Source organism: Lepisma saccharinum, chromosome 29 (genome assembly GCF_977018435.1).
Source record: "Lepisma saccharinum chromosome 29, izLepSacc3.1, whole genome shotgun sequence".
NCBI classification, from domain to species: domain Eukaryota; kingdom Metazoa; phylum Arthropoda; class Insecta; order Zygentoma; family Lepismatidae; genus Lepisma; species Lepisma saccharinum.
The window spans coordinates 51,034,160-51,055,604 of record NC_139257.1 but is presented as its reverse complement, the minus strand read 5'-3'; the positions used below and the strand labels follow the sequence as shown (position 1 = coordinate 51,055,604).

The 21,445-nt window shown below is 38.2% G+C and overlaps 1 protein-coding gene across 2 annotated transcripts in view; it reads right to left on the bottom strand.

Moving 5' to 3' along the window:
* Positions 1-484: 484 nt before the first annotated feature.
* The window catches only part of LOC145981308 (protein-lysine N-methyltransferase SMYD4-like), a 63,950-nt gene continuing 42,989 nt past the window's right edge, over positions 485-21,445 (bottom strand). For both annotated transcript variants that reach the window (XM_083114505.1, XM_083114506.1), the window contains exons 10-13: positions 18,898-19,111; positions 15,804-15,950; positions 14,626-14,794; positions 485-2,743 (exon numbers count right to left, since the gene is read on the bottom strand). In XM_083114505.1, coding sequence (XP_082970631.1) covers positions 2,572-2,743; positions 14,626-14,794; positions 15,804-15,950; positions 18,898-19,111 — 702 coding nt within the window. In that variant the 3' untranslated portion in view covers positions 485-2,571. The remainder of the gene's footprint in view (positions 2,744-14,625; positions 14,795-15,803; positions 15,951-18,897; positions 19,112-21,445) is intronic.

Here is a 21,445-nt window from a genome sequence, read left to right as displayed (position 1 = left end):
AGTTTCCCAAGTGGATGGTGGCAGAGGGCACCGAAATTAATAGAACATTTACACGTAAGTTTCGCAGAAATCTTTTTAGTACTCACTTACGTCTTCTAATGATGGTTTTGGCCTGCTAAGGGATTGTTCAGGATGTATGTCAACATTTTTAAATGTGGAAAGGGTGTCAATTTGATAGGTTTTTACATTCCTAACAGCTTTTGCAGGAAACATTTTTTAGACAATCATTTTCAAAATATTTTTACCTACATTATACCAACTTTCAAGAAAATTTCTCTTTTCCTCTTCATTGAAAATTGGTGATAACTAGTCACACTTGTAATCCAGCGACTAGAGGTTGTGGGTTTGATTCCCAGACTGTACATGTGTGTTCCTTCACCAATTTGATCATCATTTTACCTCATTGACAGGAAAGCAACATGAACGAAAATATAGAACACCAGGAAAAAATTACAACATATATTACAAAAGTTCATTATTGTCTTTTTGTCATTTTACATAAGCTGCACATGATAAACACGATTACAAAATATCAATAAAAATGTATAAAAAAAATGGTATAATTTGTTTCAGATAGTGTTGAAAGTACTGCTGAATTTACCAAATTAATTTTTATAAATGTATTAGTGTTGTTGCACATAGTGTTTCAAAGTCAATACAAGTTTGAAAATATTAAAAAAAAAAAAAAGTTGCTCTAATATCAGTTATTTCCAAATACAGTGTGCTTACGTGACCTTGATTCAAAATTTCAGGGTGGATTGAAATTGGCCCAAGTAGCAATATGAGATAAGGAAGCCATGTCCGGAAATGCACCATTAAAAAGTTATGAGAAAACTGACAGATGCAGCTTGTAGGTTTAATATGGACGTTATTAAAGTGTATCGTAACACTCTACGATGAAAAGAGTACAGGTTTTTTTCAAAATTGCAGCCCCCAGCGTTGATGCAGGCACGATAGCCTTCCAAGAAGCTCTGTTGCACCTGCACTAACATCCCCGGAGTCATTCTGACCATATCATAGGCAGCAAAGTTTCCTGCAAGGGGTGTCCCTTGTGTCATCACCCAATCGTCAACCATTTGAGTGAAGAGGATCTGTTGACAAGAATCCTTGCCATACAATCAGAATGACTCTCGAGTGGATACGACGGAGCTTCTTGTGATGCTAGGGCCGCCATTTTGAACAATTACTGTAACATTTTAGTCGTAGTGCTACGATACATTGTTATCTTATTGCAATGTCATAGAAAGACCCAAATTTCAATGGTGTATTTCCAGACATGGCTTCCTTATCTCATATTGCTTCTTGAGTCAATCTCCATCCACCCTGAAAGTTTGCATCAAGGTCATGGAAACACCCTGTATATTTCATAAATTTCAGAAAGAAAATTTGTCAACCATGTGAATTATTCTTTCTACTATATACGGCAAGAGTACTGGCAGATCACAAGCAGATCTTCTACAATGTGGAATGTGTATAGAATAGTACTGGATATTATTTTCCTGATTATGAATACTAGGAAACAAAAGAACTATTTTATTATAATATTATACAGGGAGATAATGCTGTTTTGTTTTACCACAAATCATAGTGTGGGCATGCCTTCATAAATTGTGCTGCAAGGGTTGAAGCGTAATGTATACAGTCAGGGTTGACAAGGTAATTTACTAGTTACGTAAATTACACATAATTTACTTCACATAGATAACCAGTTTGTTATGCAGATGTAGAAAACAATCTTTCGTAAAGTAGTAATATAAAAACTACTTTAATACTATTACATTTTAAACTTTAATTTTCTTACATATTTCAGCACAAAATCATTATTTTCCGAAGATTGTTTATACAGCCACCTCATGCCCTCACCCTCACTAACAGATTTTTAAACATAGAATTGTTCTTTCACAATTTTTTAAAAACTGAGAAACCTATTGATATATTGGTCGTGCACTAGTACTTGTATTTGTAACATAACAATTAACGACAATTTATTTGGATTGGATTTTGAAGTTTTAGTAACAGCTTTAATTTTTTTTCTTTCCACATGCATGGGCTAATTATGATGTAAATGTGAATATGACAGTTTGTGAAACTCTCAATATAAAAATGACAAAAATTTGTAAGGATAGTTTTTTAAAGCCTTTTTTTTTGTTGTTGTTTTCTACCACTGCCAACTGCCACACACAACAATAACCATCGCAAAAAAAATTGTTTTTTTTTTAAAAAAAATTTTTGTTCTAGCTTTTTACATGTCGTGTAGAAAACCTTTTCTTAAGTGTAATTGCACAACCCTGTACACAGTACAGTGCAAACTAACAGAAACAACATAAAAAAGTTTTATTTAGTTTTGTCTGACTGCTTCCAAACAGCTCAGAAAAAAACATTTTTGACTTGAGATTTGGTTTGCGGCAGTTTCCTCCGACTGCTGGCAGATTCAGCTCATTTTCAATAACGTTGCAAAATTGTTATTTTGCTGAGAAGGTTAATGTTGTGGTGCTTACCAAAAACTCTTCAATGACCACTGGAATAAGAATGAAGGAGAAAATGGAAAAAAGAAGCAAGATGAATGGGTAATTAGTCCTGTGGATCACTTTCCTCTGAATCACTGAAAACGGCATCACATATCGACTCCAACTGTCTTTTCTTCAGCACAATGTCCTGAAGTTCTGAAGACCAAATTCCATAATTCACTTCCAGTATCTTCTTTGCACGAATTATGCATGCTCTGGTCTCCTCTGCTTTTCTCCTTTAAAACAGAAAACGATAAGAGTGATGATATTAGTGATGCTTTAGGGGCTAATGAAGTTCCCAAGTCACAAGGTCCTTTGTTGGCTGTCTTCGTTATGGGAGAGAAACAGGGTGACTACTCACCGGGAATTCATGGACTTCCCGGGAATTACACTTGGGATTTTTAGCCACCCTGAGCAATAATGTGATGGCATTAGTAAATGAACAGTTTTGAATCAGCATTTGGAATAAAAAAAAATAAAAAAAACATCGAGAATCTACATAAGTATGAATTTGTATCTGAAGAAGCTTGTAAAGGGTGTTTCATAAAGTGCGCAGTTTTTGAAAATGCAATAACTCAGCCAAAATTGCATGAAAGTTGACATTTTAATTTTTATTATTTTACACATTCACTACGATTTAATAATTGAAAAGTGTCCCGCATGTGTCCATATGCGATTTAAAAGTGAAAAATGATGTCTGGCATATGCCCATATGGCATATTTCTTAGTTTCGCATGATCGGTTGCTTTGATCTCTTGCGTCAACTGAACCTTGTAAGGGTGCACATGAAGGTCTTCTTTCAGTATTCGTTGCACTGAGGATACCGATATCCCCAACTGTTGTGAACGACGGCAAAGTGACTTTGCTGGGCTAACATTCACACTGTCTGTCTTGCACTACTGCAATGTCTTCATCTGTGCAACAACTAAGTTTTCGTCCAGGCAAATTTACGGTTGCAACTGACCCGGATATCTCAAATTTCTTCACCAACCTCCTAACTGTTGTTGCAGTGGGGGCATTGTTACGTCCGAAGATCGCGCGAAGATTATGAACTGTCTGTGCCTAAGACTCCCTGTTTGTGTAATGTGTTTTCAAGATAACGATGCATTGCTCGATAGTGAACCGCTCCATGGCAACTAAACTGAACAAATGCCAACAAATTGCTCAAGTAATAATCGGAGTGATCAGAGATTACGAAAATGATTAGAACAGTGTTGCGAACGTTCAAACAAAAAAATGACAAGCGATTTAAAAACTGCGCACTTTATGAAACGCCCTTTATATTCGGTTTGTGCAAAATTAATTGCTGTTTAAACCATCAGATTTAACTTTGAATAACATTTACAAAGAAGTTTATTCTGATAGTATGGAATTCTGTGAAAAATAACGGTAGTACAGTTATGGCTCATACTTTGTTTTGCTCATTATAGATCAGGCTATAAAGTCAGGTTCATGAAGAGCATATATATTTTAGTAAAGACAAGAAATTTGTGAAAAAAAGTATAATTAAAAAAAAATCCTCTTGCCCTCCTCTTGCCCACCCAGCGTCAAATAACATGGGTACCTGGGGGAAACCCTGGGGGGTAAAGGCGGTCAGGGGCATGATGCCAATCACATCACCCCCACTCACAACCAGATCAAGGAAGTGTGGGGCGTTACCCCCCACCCCCTATACGCCTTCATGGCATGGTGCTAAGCACAGGGGAGCACTTTACCTTTTTTCTTCTCCTGGAAACAACACCAGGACTTCAGGGTTGAAAAGGGTACCTAAATATTGGCTGATATATCATCCCTCTTGCACAAAAAATTGTGAACTTGTCATTTTTGCTTTTGTTACAGTGGTAGTTAATTTCAAATTGTGTGCCTAAAAACAGCGAGTACACATGTAAAAGTAAGATGCTTCTTTCATCTCCTATCGCATCATACGACTTCCTAAACAGTCCCAGTCTCTTTCAAAATATATATCATTGATAAATACTCTTTCCAAAAAATGCAGATTATGATTCAACAAGCACTACATTTTTTCTATGGCAATGTTTATCATTTTTATCATTTTTCCATTGGGTAAAATGCTAGTGACATTTAATATTGAACAATGTCTTTTACGTATTAACAGCACCGTTTAGCATTCTATAAGGGTTGGTCAGTTGAAAACAGGCAACCTCATGTGTCTTGACGTGGATTAGGGATGAGACCGATTAATCGGTACTCTATCGGTATCGGCCGATATAGGCATATCGGTTTATCGGTAAAATTACCGATTATTTTACCGATCCGATATATCGATAAATATCTGATAGTTTAGTGCAAAATTCTGCCATTTTTGTTGTAATTTTTATGGATAATCTCCATGCCCTACTTTTTTAAAAAGTAAATGTCTAAGTATGCAATTTCTCTTGCACTGTAGTCACTTTGAAACACACATTTTTTAAGGAGGTCAAAGAACTTTTCAGGTTCTTCCAGGACCATTTCTAATTTTATATCGGATCGGTAGAATATCGGTTATCGGTATCGGTACTTTATCGGTATCGGCCAAAATTTCATATCAGCCCATCCCTAACGTGGATGCTGCGGCTCCACAACACTCCTGCTGCAGAAAGGGGGTTCTGTTGTCACCCGGTAGATGGCAGTCGCATTGCAGGCTTGTGTGAAGCAGTGTGAGTGTGAGCTGCATGAAGTGCAGACGTGCATGGACTTGCCAACTGGCATATCATGGTGGCCAATAAGGAAGAGCAGCGAGGAGTTTTAAGTTTCCTGGTGACGGAAGGTCGTGGATCATCCTGCAGTGACATTCTCCCTTTGCGAAACCTCCGACTCTGCTCCTTCACTTGCGATAGAGATAAACAATGTTCCCCTACACACACTGCTGTCATTAGACAGTGAATGTCAGCTAGAGCCTTCCGGAAACGCACGACTGCTCGCTGCTCTTCCTTACTATCCTCCATGATATGCCGGATGGCAAGTCCCTGCACGTCTGCACTTCACACAGCTCACACTCGCACTGCTTCACACAAGCCTGCGACACGGCTGCCATCTACAGGGCGACAACAGAACCCTCTTCCAGGAGCAGGAGTTTCATGGAGCCTCGGTATCTACACGTCGAGATACAAGGTGGCCTGTTTTCCACTGACTGATCCTTATATAAATTAATCTGTGTAAAAGACATTCAATATTAATTGTCAAAGTGTAATCCGTGTTTCTATGAAAGCATAGTTCAACAAGCAGTGTGCACAATTAAGTAGAAACTGCAAATTGAGTTGAAACTCGATTTTGTGCAATGTACCCCTGTTATTTTTCAAGATATTACAATTGTATTTAGAGTACAGATTCACTTTATAGTGTGCACTAATGCAGCACTTACATTGAAGCTAAAAGAAGTTAGTCCTTGTGTTGGTACATTGGGCAGACCAGATAAAACAGCATTACATTTATGGGTTGTAGGAAACAAAAATAGGTGATGGTTATCTCAGAAATATAGCTGTCCAGGTGGTGAATCATGTAACAACTGATACTGGTTATAAGAAAGTTCGATGGTTTCTATTATGGCATTTTGCATAACTGTAAGAGTGCTTGAGAAACTTTGAACTGATCAAATTGTTAGTCATGATGATTTTGTAACTACCACATTTTACTGGGTCAAATCAACCACGTCATTGATTGATTTAATATGGAGTGACCAGTTATGTTATCAGAAGGGAAAATACAAATCCAGATAATGATTGGTAGAAAATCAAAACTTTTGAGTTCAAGTCCGATTTTTAACAGATGGGCTAATTGGGACTGGACTTTGTTTGAAGTAGGACCCAAACTACTACATGCCTCCAATGAGTATCGAACCCAAGATCCCTTTATTAAAAGGTGATAATGTTATAATAGGAGATAAATCAGAAGTGAATGAAGTACACACAGCAGAACCTTTAGTTCCAGAACCTAACTTGACTGAAGTTAAAGATGCTATTAAAAGGCTAAAGAATAACAAAGCACCTGGCATTGATTTAATACCAGCTGAGTTAATTAAATAACAGTTGGGCTGAAAAGTTCGTAGGCTAACATAGTAAAAAATATTTTTTTGACAAAATTCGATTTTATTATTCAATATAGTTGCCTTTGAGGGCGATACAACGATTATAGCGGTCATACAATTTTTCGATGCCATTTTTATAGTACGATTTCTCTTTAGCCTCAAAATAGGCCTCAGTTTCGGCGATTAAGAGGGAGGTGGAGTTTGGCGAAGGTCGCCGTGGAAAGTGCTTAAATTTAACATGGGCTTTTTTGCATTTTGTTGAATATAACGTTTTAGGACAAAAATTTGCCGGAAAACACGCAGTAGATGTGAACTTACTTTATGAAACTTTGAGTACATGACACATTTATGCAATTTCAGTCCGATAAATGTGCACAAATTCCATTATTGTTTTTCAATTTCCCATAAGGAAATACGTAAATAAGCACAGAATGGTTATAGGATTTGTGGGTAGCACCAACGAAAATGGCCATTATGATGCATACTAACGTAATGCTCAATCCTTTTATGACTAAGCTAGGGAGGGCTTTTCTTTTAAAAATCACTTGCACAGCCCAAAATGATTGTTTAAAAATGTCATGTATTATCGACGGCGAAAGATACGGCCGCTTCAGCCGAATTTCATTCATCATAGTTCGACACTTGGCCACTAGATGCCTCTGTTGCAAAATTGCCCCAGGCTGACGGTGAGGGCTAGTACGCGCGGGTGTTTGAATCCTCTGCACAGCTGGGTTCCGTCCCCTCGTCAGAAGGTCCCGTAGCTGTCACAGCTTGATTTATTGCCTCTTCCCAGGCAAGAAACCAAGAAAGCAGGAAGGCCATGAGTTTGTGTATGTTTGATTGTAGAGAAGCAGAGCATATTTACCATGAATTGGAACCAGTGACACAGTAACTTTATCTCGATCTTACCGCGAAGGACGTATTTAGGGGGGGTCCAGTTGTCCCAACGTCCCCCCGAAAGACTTACCAAGTACCATGGGCGTCCGGAAGGGGGGGCAAGGGGGGGCCGTGGCCCCCCCCTGGAAAATGAAAGTCAACCAAAAAATATGCATTTCATACATATAATTTCATTTTAGCCACAATAATATGTGTTATTTATTGCATGAACACCATAAATTCAAATTTAAGCATTGTTTTTAGGGAACAACACTATTTTTGGGGAAAATTTGCCTTCGTTTGCCCCCCCCCCCTGGAAAAAAATACCTTCCTTGCCCCTCCCTGGAAAAAATCCTGCGGACGTCCATGCCAAGTACAAAAAAATTAAATAATGAGATCATAAAACTTCAATTAAGTAATGAAAATAAGGTGGTTGTTTAATCGCAAATTGTTTATTTCCGCAAAAATATTGGAAAGTAATACGACTTTGAATGACAGACCAAAGAAGATTTATGCAAGAATTATTACTACTTATAATAACATGCAAAATATTACCAGGAATTTTACTTTCGTCAACTGATTCTAACATCATTTTTTCATACTCAATAAATATTATATTCTTTATCTATTTGACATTAATTTCCTTGCCAGGGCAGTTTCTATTTTTTTAAAATTTTGCCGACCTTAACTACACGTAAGCTAGATAATGAATACGTGATGTTATACTGTATCACTGTTGTTATACCGCCTTCTTACCTATTCATCTTATAAAAATATATTAATTAATTTAATATAATTATACTTATTTTAATTTAACATTATTAATATTATTATTTTGAGACATTACGTTAGGACGCCGCTCCGAAATATATATCTAGATACGTGCCTCGTGTTCGATTTCAACGAACAATTGAAAGCGAAAATTGTTCGTGTTGTTGCCTTTTCGCTCACAATATGCGATATTACGGACGTCTGTGAGCTAGCTCGGTTTGCTCCCTTCACTCGTGGATGCGATTCTTATCTCGATATGACAGTAAAACTACTTGAATGATTCCTCCCCGTGACACAAGAGCTGATATTTTGAAGGAAGTGGAGGCCATTTTGCAAAGTTACAGTCTTCCGTTATATTAAAACTTTTTAATAAAGTTATAATTTGTCCAAAGTAAAAATACTACGTGATGAAGTTGGAAACAGGTTTCAAGACTTCATAGGGTGCGAAGGGCAATAATCTTGTTCTGCTCTGCTCCCTTTTCTTTAAGATGGTGCGTGTGAAAGTCCTGACTTCGAATGGAACTTATTTAATTGCAGTGCAACTCGTATTGAAAAATAAATATTGCGAGGTGGGCTATCCTTGATTTTTGTTATATCTCCAATAGCAGTACCCTCGAATAAGCTATTTTGCTGTAGAAATTTTATTAATTTTGGTTGCACTTGCCTTGGTGAAAAGTTGTTTTCCATAATGAAGATTAATGAAACAGCCGAATGATCAAGAATGACTGACAAAACATTTGTTGTCTGCATTAAGAGTTTCATGCTAACAAAAAACTTATTGCAGACTTATGAGAAGCTTGTTAAAAAAAAACAGTGAAATCTGTGCGAAACGAAACTTTAATTGCACACAAACAGTTACAATTGTAACCAATTTATACTCGAAACTAACATGTAAAATACTATAACCATGAAAAAATATGGGTGGAGGTCTATATAATTTACATATCGATGCTGCAATAATAATCACTGGAATCCCCCCCTCCCCGACCCCATTGGGTCGAACCACTTAGTTCTGGATTTTAAGGTGTTGGGGTTCTAGATATGTGGCCCGGATAGTTTTGACATTATCGTTATGCGGCCCTACTCACGAATCGAGTTTGACATTGCTGGTCTATAGTACCTGTTGAGGAGATATATGTGTGTGTGTGTGTGTGTCATAGAACATCACTACTTCCAAATAAACTTGATGTGGCTCTTACAGAAACATCTGTTTTGGAGTGGAACAATGACGAAAAGTTTACACTGGCCTCCCCGATGGTGCAGTGGTAGCGTCGTAGCCTTGTTATCAAGGGGTTCCAGGTTCGATACCCGGTGGAGGCACATAGTGGTTCGGATTCAACTTTAAACTGTAGGTCCAGTCCCGCTTAGCCTTACTGTGCATAAAGTGGGCTTAAAACACTAAATCAATCAACCAACAAAACGGTTTACCGTTTCTTTGCAAATCTTCAATTAATGTAAAATTTAGTATAAAAACATAATTTTTGCTGACTTTCTAACTTGAGATTTAAAGACAAATTATTACTTCGAATTCTTCATTAAAAATAACAAAAGTGATATAAAATATTGGATCAAATTCTTGCCTTCGCTGAGAATCAAATTAGAGATGTACAGGTTAGGAAAGTGGAGGAAGGATTTCCTGGCGTCTTCCCCTTCAATGTGAACGGTGCCTCCTTCGTTCTACATTGCATTCAAAATTTCTTCTTAGTTTCAGATATATTTTGCATCCCCTATAGCATAATGGTAAAGGTGACCCTTGTAATTTAAAATATCCTGAGTTTGGTATCCGGTGGACGCCTAATAGTTAGTTCAATCCCACTATAAATATAGATCCAGTCCCGATTAGTCTATCTGTATATAAAGTAGACTTAAAACAGAAACTCAAGATACTCAAACGATTATCATAGGGTTGGCGGCGATTGGTGCAGTTAGAGAGCCCCCTCTGCTCAATCAAAATTATGAAACATAAACTTTTCAGTCAGTAAAACCATCGTGGTACGAACATTAAAATTTTTGTTTCAATTACATATTCGACGTTGATCTTGTCCAGCAGATTACCAATTGTGATAACTTTTCTCTTCTTTAAAAACTACACAAGGAAACAAGTTGAAAACGTAAATTGGATAAGGTTTCTTCTCTAGAACTGATTTTTAAAAGACCATGTCTTAGAGAAGCTCTGAAGGATATTCTATTCTTAAAACGCCAATCAGAATAAGGGATCAGCACTTATGTATATTTTCTCCCGCAGGCACGTGACCGGGGGGGGGGGGGGGAGGGTGAAGCTGAAGACCGTTCCGAAATCCTACAAATATGTAATTAAAATAGGGTATAGCGGTGATTAATTTTACTTACATTAAACATCCTGTACAATAACTTGTAATATACTGAGAAATTCATTTTCAGGGGTCCTATTCCCCACTTTTTCGCCCTTAGATGGCAGCTGCTGATAAGGGATGAGCCTTCCCCCCGAAATAAAATTCTGGCTACGGCCCTGCTGTTCTGCATCGTGACTGTATGGTCCGATGCATCATGGTTTGAGCTCCGCCTACGGGACGCGCGCAGGTTCGAGTCTCTTAGGGGAAACGTATCAACTTTTCTCCTGAGATTTCGGCCTGTGTATAGGGCCGGTTGCCACCCACCATCGTGAGGAGATTGGGAAGCTATGAATGAGTCACGGAAACCTACAACAAAGATTAGGGGTTCGTCGTGCTGACCGCACATAACTGGTTGGACTGGAAGTGAGGCCTACAGTCGGTAGGTGGGCTCTGGCCCTCAGGGGCTGTAGCACCACGGGTTTACTTACGTATATTGGCGTAACCAAGTGTGGGTCCACAGAGGCTCGGCTTCTCCTCGAAATTCTGTCACTTTATTTTGGCCAATTCACTGGGATTTTTTTAAGAGTACTTTGTAACACGTATAGTGCTGATCTTGAAGATCATACTATAATTAGTTGGACTGAAATTTCACTTGGCAAGCAATCAATTAACATTGGGAAAAATCACAATAGGAGAGAGCAACTAATGTGATGCAGGAACTGGTCATATGTTTCCACAGGGGATTCCCATCATCACTGAGAGTTTGTCCCCACCCTTGGCCGATTAGCCGGCCCCGTGGCGGAGTATTTATCTCATTTCGCTACGACGCCAGTGGTCCCGGGTTCGAATCCGGTCTGGGCATACGTGTCCTTCGTGAGCGTCTCTTCATCGATTACATCATATCATCATTAGCCAAGAGTGGCAGAAAGGCGAAGTAAAATAAACAAAATCAATCAATCTTGGCCGATTAAAGCTGCTGTGAACTCCCAACGATGAGAACTGTGCAAAGGGACTTAATTCAGATCATAACAAAGAAAACTACTTCATCAAAGCGTAAGTTCAATATTATACTATTGTTTCCTGACATCTTTGTTACTACTGTACATTTTGTTACATTGTTTTGTCCGTCTTTCTCCTTTTCAGTTTTTCCATATGTTATTACGCATGTCCACGTTTCCCCTTTTTAAATTCCAGGTAGTTTCGCTCCTGCCCATCTCTAATAGGGACTCGATTCGTTAATAGTTGAAATAATAATTGTTACTAATTCTTGCCTTATTATTATTATTATATTGATTTTGTATAAAAAAACACCCCCTTCAAAGGAAAATACTTTCTTTCAACTGATATTCTCTACCGCCTTCTTTACTCTCAATTGATAAAATTCCAACCTCAACAAGAAAATTCAACATAATTATAGTAGCCACTGTAATCAACCAAATTTATTCAATCAAAACTTTAGTCATGAATGTTCTGTCTCTGGAGCCTGCCACTCGTCTCGCTCCATGCAAGAGTCAGCCAGCAAGCAGTGAAATGCGAATTGCTTTGCCAGTGGAGAAATTTTAGCCTCCGAAACCAGAATTAAAAGAAACAGGTGGGTGTCCTTTTCCTGGAAACCTCGCTGCGGGAGTCACGCGGAGGGGAGGGGGTGGTGAAGGAAGGAAGGTTCTCTGGCCTCAGGCTTAGGACAGCCGAAAAGAATTCCTAGTCCTCTGATATGTCGCTAGGTGTCTCTGTATCGCATCGGGCCAGGAAACTACTTTCATGCCAACCTCCAGCCCACTCTTAACTCTTCATCAGTGCTAAATTTCTTTCCAGCGAGCATTCTTTTAAGGTCTGCAAACAGGAAAAAGTCACTGGGGGCCAAATCTGGAGAATATGGTGGATGGGGAAGCAATTCGTAGTCTAATTCATATAATTTTGCCATCGTTTTCATTGATTTGTGACACGGTGCATTGTCTTGATGAAACAGCACTTTTTTCTTCTTCAAATGCGGCCGTTTTTTCGTGATTTCATCCTTTAAACGCTCCAACAACGCTATGTAATAATCGATGTTGATGGTCTGGCCCTTTTTGAGGTAATCGATGAATATAATACCATGCACATCCCAGAATACTGATGCCATAACCTTGCCAGCCGACTGTTGCGTCTTTCCACGCTTTGGATTCGGTTCATCACGTGCAGTCCACTCGGCTGACTGTCGATTGGACTCTGGAGTGTAGTTATGGTGCCATGTTTCATCCATTGTAATATATCGACGGAAAAATTTGTGTTTATTACGGTTGAATATCGCTAAACATTGCTCCGAATCGTCAAAACGCTGTTGCTTTTGATCGATTATGAGCACGCGCGGCACCCATTTTGCACACAGCTTTCACATGTTCAAATATTCATGCACAATATGTCCAACACGTTCCTTTGATATTTTTAAAGTCTCAGCTATCTCGATCAACTTCACTTTACGATCATTTAAAATTATTTTGTGGACTTTTTTGATGTTTTCGTCTTTAACAGCCTCTTTGGGGCGTCCACTGCGTGCATCGTCTTCGATGCTCATTTCGCCTCGTTTAAATTTAGCAAACCACTTCTCAACGGTTGATTTTCCTGGTGCAGAGTCCGAATAATGTTTATCAAGCCAAGCCTTGATAAATTATATAATATATTAGTCGAGTTTGGAATACCTAAGAAGCTTGTTAGTATGATAAAAATATGCACCAGTGAAACAGAAAGTAAAATTCGTGTGGGTATTAATATGTCTGACAAATTTACAATTCATGATGGGTTAAAACAAGGAGATGCATTATCTCCATTGCTCTTTAATTTTGCCTTAGAATATGCTGTTAGGAAGGTAAAAGAAACTAAAGAAGGACTAAAATTAAATGGAGTGACTCAGTTGTTAGCATATGCAGATGATATAGACTTACTGGGGGATGATGTGAATACAATTAAGAATAATGCTAAAATATTTTTCAAAACTGCTAAACAGATAGGTTTGGAAGTTAACAAAGAGAAAACTAAATATATGCTTACAGGCCGAAACCAAGTGTTAGGTAATAATCAAAATCTAATTATTGATAACAACTCGTTTGAACCAGTTTCCAAATTCAAATACTTAGGAGTAATATTAACAAATGAAAATTATATTAAAGAGGAAATAAAAAGTAGGCTTAATTCAGGAAATGCATGTTACTTCTCTCTTCATAAACTTTTGTCTTCTCGTTTAATATCTAAGAAACTAAAAGTTAAAATATACAAAACAGTAATTTTGCCTGTAGTATTATATGGATGTGAAACTTGGTCCCTTACATTGAAAGAGGAACATAAATTGAGAGTATTTGAAAATAGGATCCTTAGGAAAATCTTTGGACCTAAAAGGGATGAGGAGACAGGTGAGTGGAGAAGGTTACATAATTTAGAACTACATCATTTGTATTCATGTCCAGATATTATTAGAATAATTAAATCAAGAAGACTTAGGTGGGCAGGCCATGTGGCACGAATGGGAGAGGAAAGAGGAGTTTACAGGATTCTTGTTGGGAAACCTGATAGTAAGAGACCTGTAGGAAGGCCAAGACGAAGATGGAGGGACAACGTTGAGATGGACCTAAGGGAAATCGGTAGGGATGGAAAATAGTATATAGATCTTGCTCAAGATAGGGAAAGATGGAAGGCCTGTGTTGCTGCAGCCATGAACCTTCAGGTTTAAGAAGGCTCGAGAGTTAGTTAGTTAGATAATGTTATAATTATGCCATTGATGAGGCAACAATGAAAATTTTCTTAAATTCTATAAAATATATCTATTTTGATAGCAGATAATGTGTGAAGACAAAATTTCAACCATACACACTAGGATAAACACTGGGATGGACAATATCGGAAATTTGATATCGCGATATATCGTCACAGACGATACGACACGATATTTTTCCATATTGTGAAATTGGCGATATATCGTCTTCCACAATATATATTGTGACGATATATTGCCGACATGATATATATCACCAAAATATCATGACGATATAAAATTATCATCTAGTTGATATGGTCTGGATGATAATTTTTCAATATCGCGAAATTGACCACTAGTAAACACACTAAAAATAGCACCGTGGAAAGACTAAAATTTTGGACTTGCCTTATGATCTCCTTATCTCTCGACATTTGTTGCTGTTGTTGCAAATCAGTTAACATGATATCAGTTACTTTCTGAAGTTCATTTGCCACTTCGACACTGTGTCCACCAAACTGTTCTTCTATGCCAGGAAGACACTGCAGCAACATATCAATGCTCTTCTCGTTGTCACCTGGAAAAGACAGAAGGTATCTTCACCAAGCACAGACCTATTATGAAACAGTTCATGGTTTTCCTCCACCATCTGTTCAATGGAGTCGCCAACACTGTGTGATCACTCTAAACTGCAACTCAGCTGTTTGAAGAGTTGCAGAGTCGAAAGTTAAAACTTTTATTCCACTTGGCAATCACTGCTAAAAATACTACAGGAACCAAAATTTCGGACCAATCTAAGGTATGTGCCAAAATATACAGTACTGAAACTCGCGCATCTCGAACACGTGGTTGGGTTTGTCGACGGGGCATAGATCCAGCTGCACATGTTTGCAGTAGTGAAAAGGAAGTTGTGTCGTGCAGTTGTTGTTGGAAATGGGTCTCTCGACGGAGGAAAAAGTATTCATAGTTGAGCATTATTTCCACTCATATGGAAGCGGTTGTGAAGGTGGACCGAGTTTGAAAAAGGTGACTGGTCTATATACAACCCAAATGACAATCGTCCACTCCACATGCCCTAACCTAACCTCAGGTTTCCTGACAGTTATGCAACCCAAAATGCACGATTGTTATTTGGGTTGCATATAGACCAGTCACTATATTGTAACATGTCTTACAGTTTTGTTCATCTTTTGATTTCAGTACTGTATATTTTGGTGCATACTGTACATTCTACTTGTATTATTTTCGTTTCAAGATATAAAAACCTGTGAAAATTAACTAAAATAAAAAAATAAGCCATTTTTGACCCAAGTATGCATTCTTCACTTCAACTACATCAATATTATTGTCAACCTGCAACGTACACTTCAAGTATTAACTGCTTCATTTAATGAACTAAGAAAGTACAATAAACAATTTTGCACAATTTAAATTCGGTCCAAGTTGCGTATTGTTTTATTGAAAAAAGGTCCCTGGACCATATCATGGACTATAGTATGCTACAGTCCTCTTTCATGAACACAAGCTAGCAGATTTGATATAAACTTATGACAATTACAGTTATGTAACCTATCCTTTTCACTTACCTAACATGGCATAGCATTTGGCAATTTCATCCCCACATAAGAGCAAATCCTTGTTGTGCCTGTAGAGGCACTGCTTCCTAATTTCCCAGCATTCTTCAAAATTGTGTAAAGCATCCTTTACGTCTCCCATCTTTAGTGCTGTAGAACCTGTGATTGATGGACAAGGGAACACAATTTTTAGAAGGGTACCTACACAAAAATAAAATGTGTGGTGTACGAGGGCACCCGGAAAGTAGTACCCGTTTTTGAATTTAGAAAAAACTATCAAATATTTTTTGACAAAACTTTGTAATTGTTAACAATAACTTTAAACTACTTCTCTACATAGTCAACATGCACATTTAAGCATTTGTCATACCGTGTGACAAGTATTTGTAACCCAGCTTCATATTCCTCTGCCCCCAGTCCATTGAGAAAAGTAGTCGCAACTTCTCTCAGTTCCCACTTTTCAATGCATTTTTGTGCTCATCAGCAAGGAAGCGAGGAACCCACCTTGCACAAATTTTCTCATACTTCAGATGATCTTTGACAAATTCATGAAGAATTGTTCATGAAACATCAGGGAAACTGTTCACTGATTTCATCCGTAATGACAGACGGGCACCCTGAACGTTCATCATTGAAGTTCTTCCTCTCAGAGTTAAAGTGTCGACACCAGCACCGAACAGACGATTCGTCAATAACATTGTCTCCATAAATCCCCTTTAATTGACGATGACTATCACATGGTCACACATTCCTGGTGTTGAGAAATCTGATCACAGCCCTAACTTCACAAGTGGCGGCATTTTCAATTTATTTGAACATTGTAAACACTCAACTCACAAAAAACACAAACAACCTACAATGACAGCACTATGAAACTTCATCGACACGAACTTGATATCGATGTTTACTATTATTTCTGATCGCTAATCTGACGTTGTATTGTGCAAAGCATATTATAGTTTTGGTGAAATGAATGAACTTTGACGAAAGATCGGTTGTAGTTTACTGATTGTCATTTTGGCTTAGTACATCGATTTTGATAAGATAAATATAATTCACCTCTTCGTAACAAAAATATGATTTAAATGTACACTTGAGTAGAGGATGCATCCTAAATAATTTAGAAAATAGTGAGCAATGTGATATACATGTATTTCTGTATGCTGACACCTTGTCGAGATTTTTAAATAACAATTGTTCATTCATAAGAAATTCTTTCTTTTATTGTATAACATGAGAAAAAGATTGGTACATAAATTTCTTCCTAATTTTTGACTGATGTTGAATTAAAAATAATAATTTTTAATTATAATACTTTGGTTAGTAACACATGCTACAATGGCTTAATTGTTGTGCTACCTACCTGTGTGTAATATATCCGAGGCAAAGTCTTTGATTATACCTGTGATCTTAGTTAAAATACAGAGCATTCCCTGACATTCGCTACGAGACTCGTTGGGAATCGGCCCAGCATCAGCACTTGTCTTTCCCGGTGAACGGATCCGTGACAGTCGCTTATATTAAACCTCGTAAAAAAGTTTAGAGTAACTTGGTCAGTTCTGAATAAAAGTGGAAAGAAAAATGGGGAAATAAAGTATACAAAGACAATCCGCACACCATCCATGAGTTAAAAGAGAGTATTGTAGGAAAAATCGGGAGAATTACAGTAGACCGAACTTGCACGTGTAAATGCTAATTTCTTTCGGAGATGCCAGGAATATGTTGCATCAAAGGGACATCATTTTCAACACCTTCTGTAGTCAAGGTTAGTGCACAATATGAAAACTGTAATTTGAATAGCCGACTCTAGCGACTGTCGCGGACCCATTCACCGGGAAAGACAAGTGCTGATGCTGGGCCACTTGCCGCTGAGTCTCGTAGTGAATGTCAGGGAATGCTCTGTATAAGTAACATCTCTTTTATTAAAATAATTGCATTTTACAAAATCACGGGAACTGCCGTCTTATAAATAGATTTGCTGCCGTCATAACACACATATCATTGGTGCGAGTAAAAACTGAATTTCATGTATTGCAGTAAATTAGTCTTTATGGTTTAGTATAATTTGCAATAGTGTTTGTGCCAGCTCCCATGGAGGAGTGGTATGGACACTGCGATGCCAGGGGTCTCGCGTTCGAATCCCGGCCAGGGCATGGATGTTTGTGAGTGGCCCATCTTCGCAATTTAGCCAAAAGTGGCACAAAAAGTGAAGTAAAATAAAGCAAATCAATCAATCAATCAAACTTGTATTCAACAAACATTTGTCTCTGATATACATGGTTGGATTATGTAGAATTTGCCAATAAAAAGAAAACACTTTATTTGGTATAATTCGTTTTTTAAGTATTTTGAAATATGCAATTTTCGTTTCATAGAAAAAGTTCACATTGATAAACATTTTGACACTGATTTCCACACTTTGCATAGCACTGCCTGCAGTTGTACTCTTACATGCACAGGAATAAAACTCAAAATAAAGTACAAAATATTTTTTCAACTGTGGTCCTCCATTTCTTAATATGGAATCACAGCACAAACTTCATATTTAATTCTTGAGGTACGAATTACAACCACAATAATTTAACTAATAGGGTACAGACCTAACATAAAATAGCAAACATTTATGTAGCACTTTCTTAAGAAAATCACTCAGGGTGTGTGTGTGTGAAACAAAAAACAAAAAAAAAAAGATAAAGTGCTCCCCTGTGCATAGCACCTTGCCATGAAGGCGTATAGGGGGTGTGGGGGTAATGCCCCACACTTTTTCTTGTGTGTGTGAAATAGAGAAACGAATCATCCAAGTAACTTATTTCTGCTCATGTACATTTTCTGTCAATGAAGCACCAGGAGATTAATTACAGAAATAATATTTTATAATGCCGATCTCCGTGGCAGAGTGGTTAGAAACATGCTACGATGCCACGGGTTCTGGGTTCGAAACATGACCTCAGCATGGATGTTCTTTGTTAATGCCTCTTTGTGATTGGCTAAAAGTGGCAGAAAAGAGAAGTAAAATAAACCAAATAAATATGAATAAACAAAGAAACTTCTCCTTTCTGGTGCGATTCGATTTAGAGTTACATTTCCGTAAGAAAAGAGCAAATACCTTGGTTGAAGAGTTCGTGGGCCCTGAAGGACTGTTCCACCATAGTGATGCACCCCTGGTCCTGCCCACAATCTCCACAGTGACACATGACACGAGCTGCCAAAACTCCTTTCAACCTGCAGATTATATTCTCGTCCGTTTCTTCCTTATACTCCTCTTCAATCTCCATCAAGGGTCCACCACAAGCTGGGCACAACAGAGCATAGAAACGCTCCTGTAATGATCATATAGGATAAAAGTCGACGATGTGTAGAGTACAGGTACATTACTAGGGAAGATGATAAAATTTTATCCGGATATCGGATAATTTTCTATTCAGATATTGGATATTATGGACTATCTGAATATTCAGATTATCTGAAATGTCCAGATATTCGAATGTGTTCCAAATCTGGACAGTTTTATTATATACAGTGGAACCTCAATTTTATGTTTTTCAGGGGACCAGGCTGAAAAAACTTAAAATGCAGGAAAATGTAAAATCGAGGAAAATTTCTAAACATTTTGTTATGTTGGAACCATCAAGACTGAATGTATAATGCGGGAAAATATAAAATCGAGAAACGTGAAATCGGGGTTCCACTGTATCTGTTTAACAGGCTATTCAAATATTCTTTTATTTGTCATGTTCGTATTGTACAGTACGGATTTTCTACAAGTCATTCATCAAATCTGTACAATATGGATTACCTGAATATCTATACTATCTGGATATTCAGATTATCCGTTGCATCCAAAACGGATAGTGGATAATTTGAAATCTGGATATCCGTGGTCATCACTAGTACATAACATAATAACAACAACCCATAGCACAACAGCACATTGAGGCCCCTGGCCTACCTCACTCCCACCTGATCTTACTCGCTCACTCACCCAAGGGATGAAATCATCCAACCTGTCTTGTAGTCGACACGATGAACACCCAGTAGTTGTTTCCGTGACTGGGTTACGCTACTCAGTCGTAGCTCCCAATTTCCTCACGATGGTGGGTGGCCACGGGACCCGTACGCACACTAAAATCTCAGGAGAAAAGTTGTTACACTTGCCGCAGGAGACTTGAAGCTGCATGCATCCCGTAGAAGGAGCCCAAAGCACGACTCCTTAGCCTGCACCTACATACTTGCTACCAAGGTCCGTTGACTTGTTTGCCGCTTGCTTTGGAAGGTCTGTTCATAACGACCCTTTTGAGCAAGCCGAGGGGGTTGTAAAACTGTGACGTCATGGGGATGGCAGATCGTTGGCGAAAGTTTGGTATCCGCTAGTTATAGCAAGGGGAACTTGTTTCTCTGTTCTTTCCTTGCGCTTGTATTCGTGTATTTCTAGTATTATTTTTTTTATGCGATTCATATTGTAGTGTCTGGGTGGCAATAAATAATGTCTCACTGTGCTGCAAGCGCATGAATATATCAAGAAAATGAAAAATTCCCATATTGTTTTAGCTTCTATTTCCGTCGGATGAGAAGTTCTGAGCAAATGCTATTAAAAGACAAATTTCAGGTTGCTATTTTTCTTTTTATACCAGTGTGTTACGAATATGATTTAAAATCCGAATTAGTAGGAATTACAGCAAAGAACAGCCTGACGAAAGGCACCATTCCTACAATGATAATCCCAGTTACACTAGCTTAGTGACGATAACAGTGTTCTTGCAACACTGTTATCTTACGGAGTAACGATCGTGAAATCAGAAAGACGATACATAAAGTACAGCACATGCAGAGCTTTGTTAATAAATCTGACCTGAAAAATGGAAAGTGGTTATAAACTATCCCCGAAATTCAGAAAGTAAAATTTCCGAATCGAGATTTTAAATTTTTCGGACTCCGGATATTTTTTGTCCATCCTTAGTGTCAAGGCAAGATTGCTAGGAAAATGTTCTGAGTAAGTGTGTCTGTCAGATCGAGAACAAAAATCTTGATTAGTCTTATCATTCGTCTGTTCAATACAAAACAAAAAAATCGTAAATACAAAACAACAGAAAGTACTTCGTGTTTTGTCAAGGAAGAACATTATTATTGTTTTCCCTAATTCTATATTTGAACCACAGGATCCAAAAATTAAAAGGACAAATACCATGAAGCAAAAACAATGGATCCACTGCTAAAAAAAAAGGGTAAACTGCTCCCCTGTGCTTAGCACCACGCCATGAAGGCATATAGGGGGGGTGGTGGTAACGCCCCACACTTTCTTGATCCCGTCGTGAGTGAGGGTGATGTGATCAGCACCATGCCCCTGACCGCCTTTACCCCCCAGGGTTTCCCCCAGGTACCCATGTTATTCGATGCTGGGTGGGCGCCGGGGCCGCTTCCAACCGGCCGGTGATCGAACCCGGGACCTTTAGCATGGTAGTCAGACGCATTACCGACTGAGCCACCGCGGCCACCTTCGCACAGGACTGTATCAGTATTAACTACTCCATTATTAATACAGTTCTAAACACTAAGATGCTGAGCAAGGCAATTTATTAAGATATAAAAACACTTAACATAACATTTCAACCCTGTATCAGGGTCTTCCTCAGACAAAGAACTGAACTAAAATTATG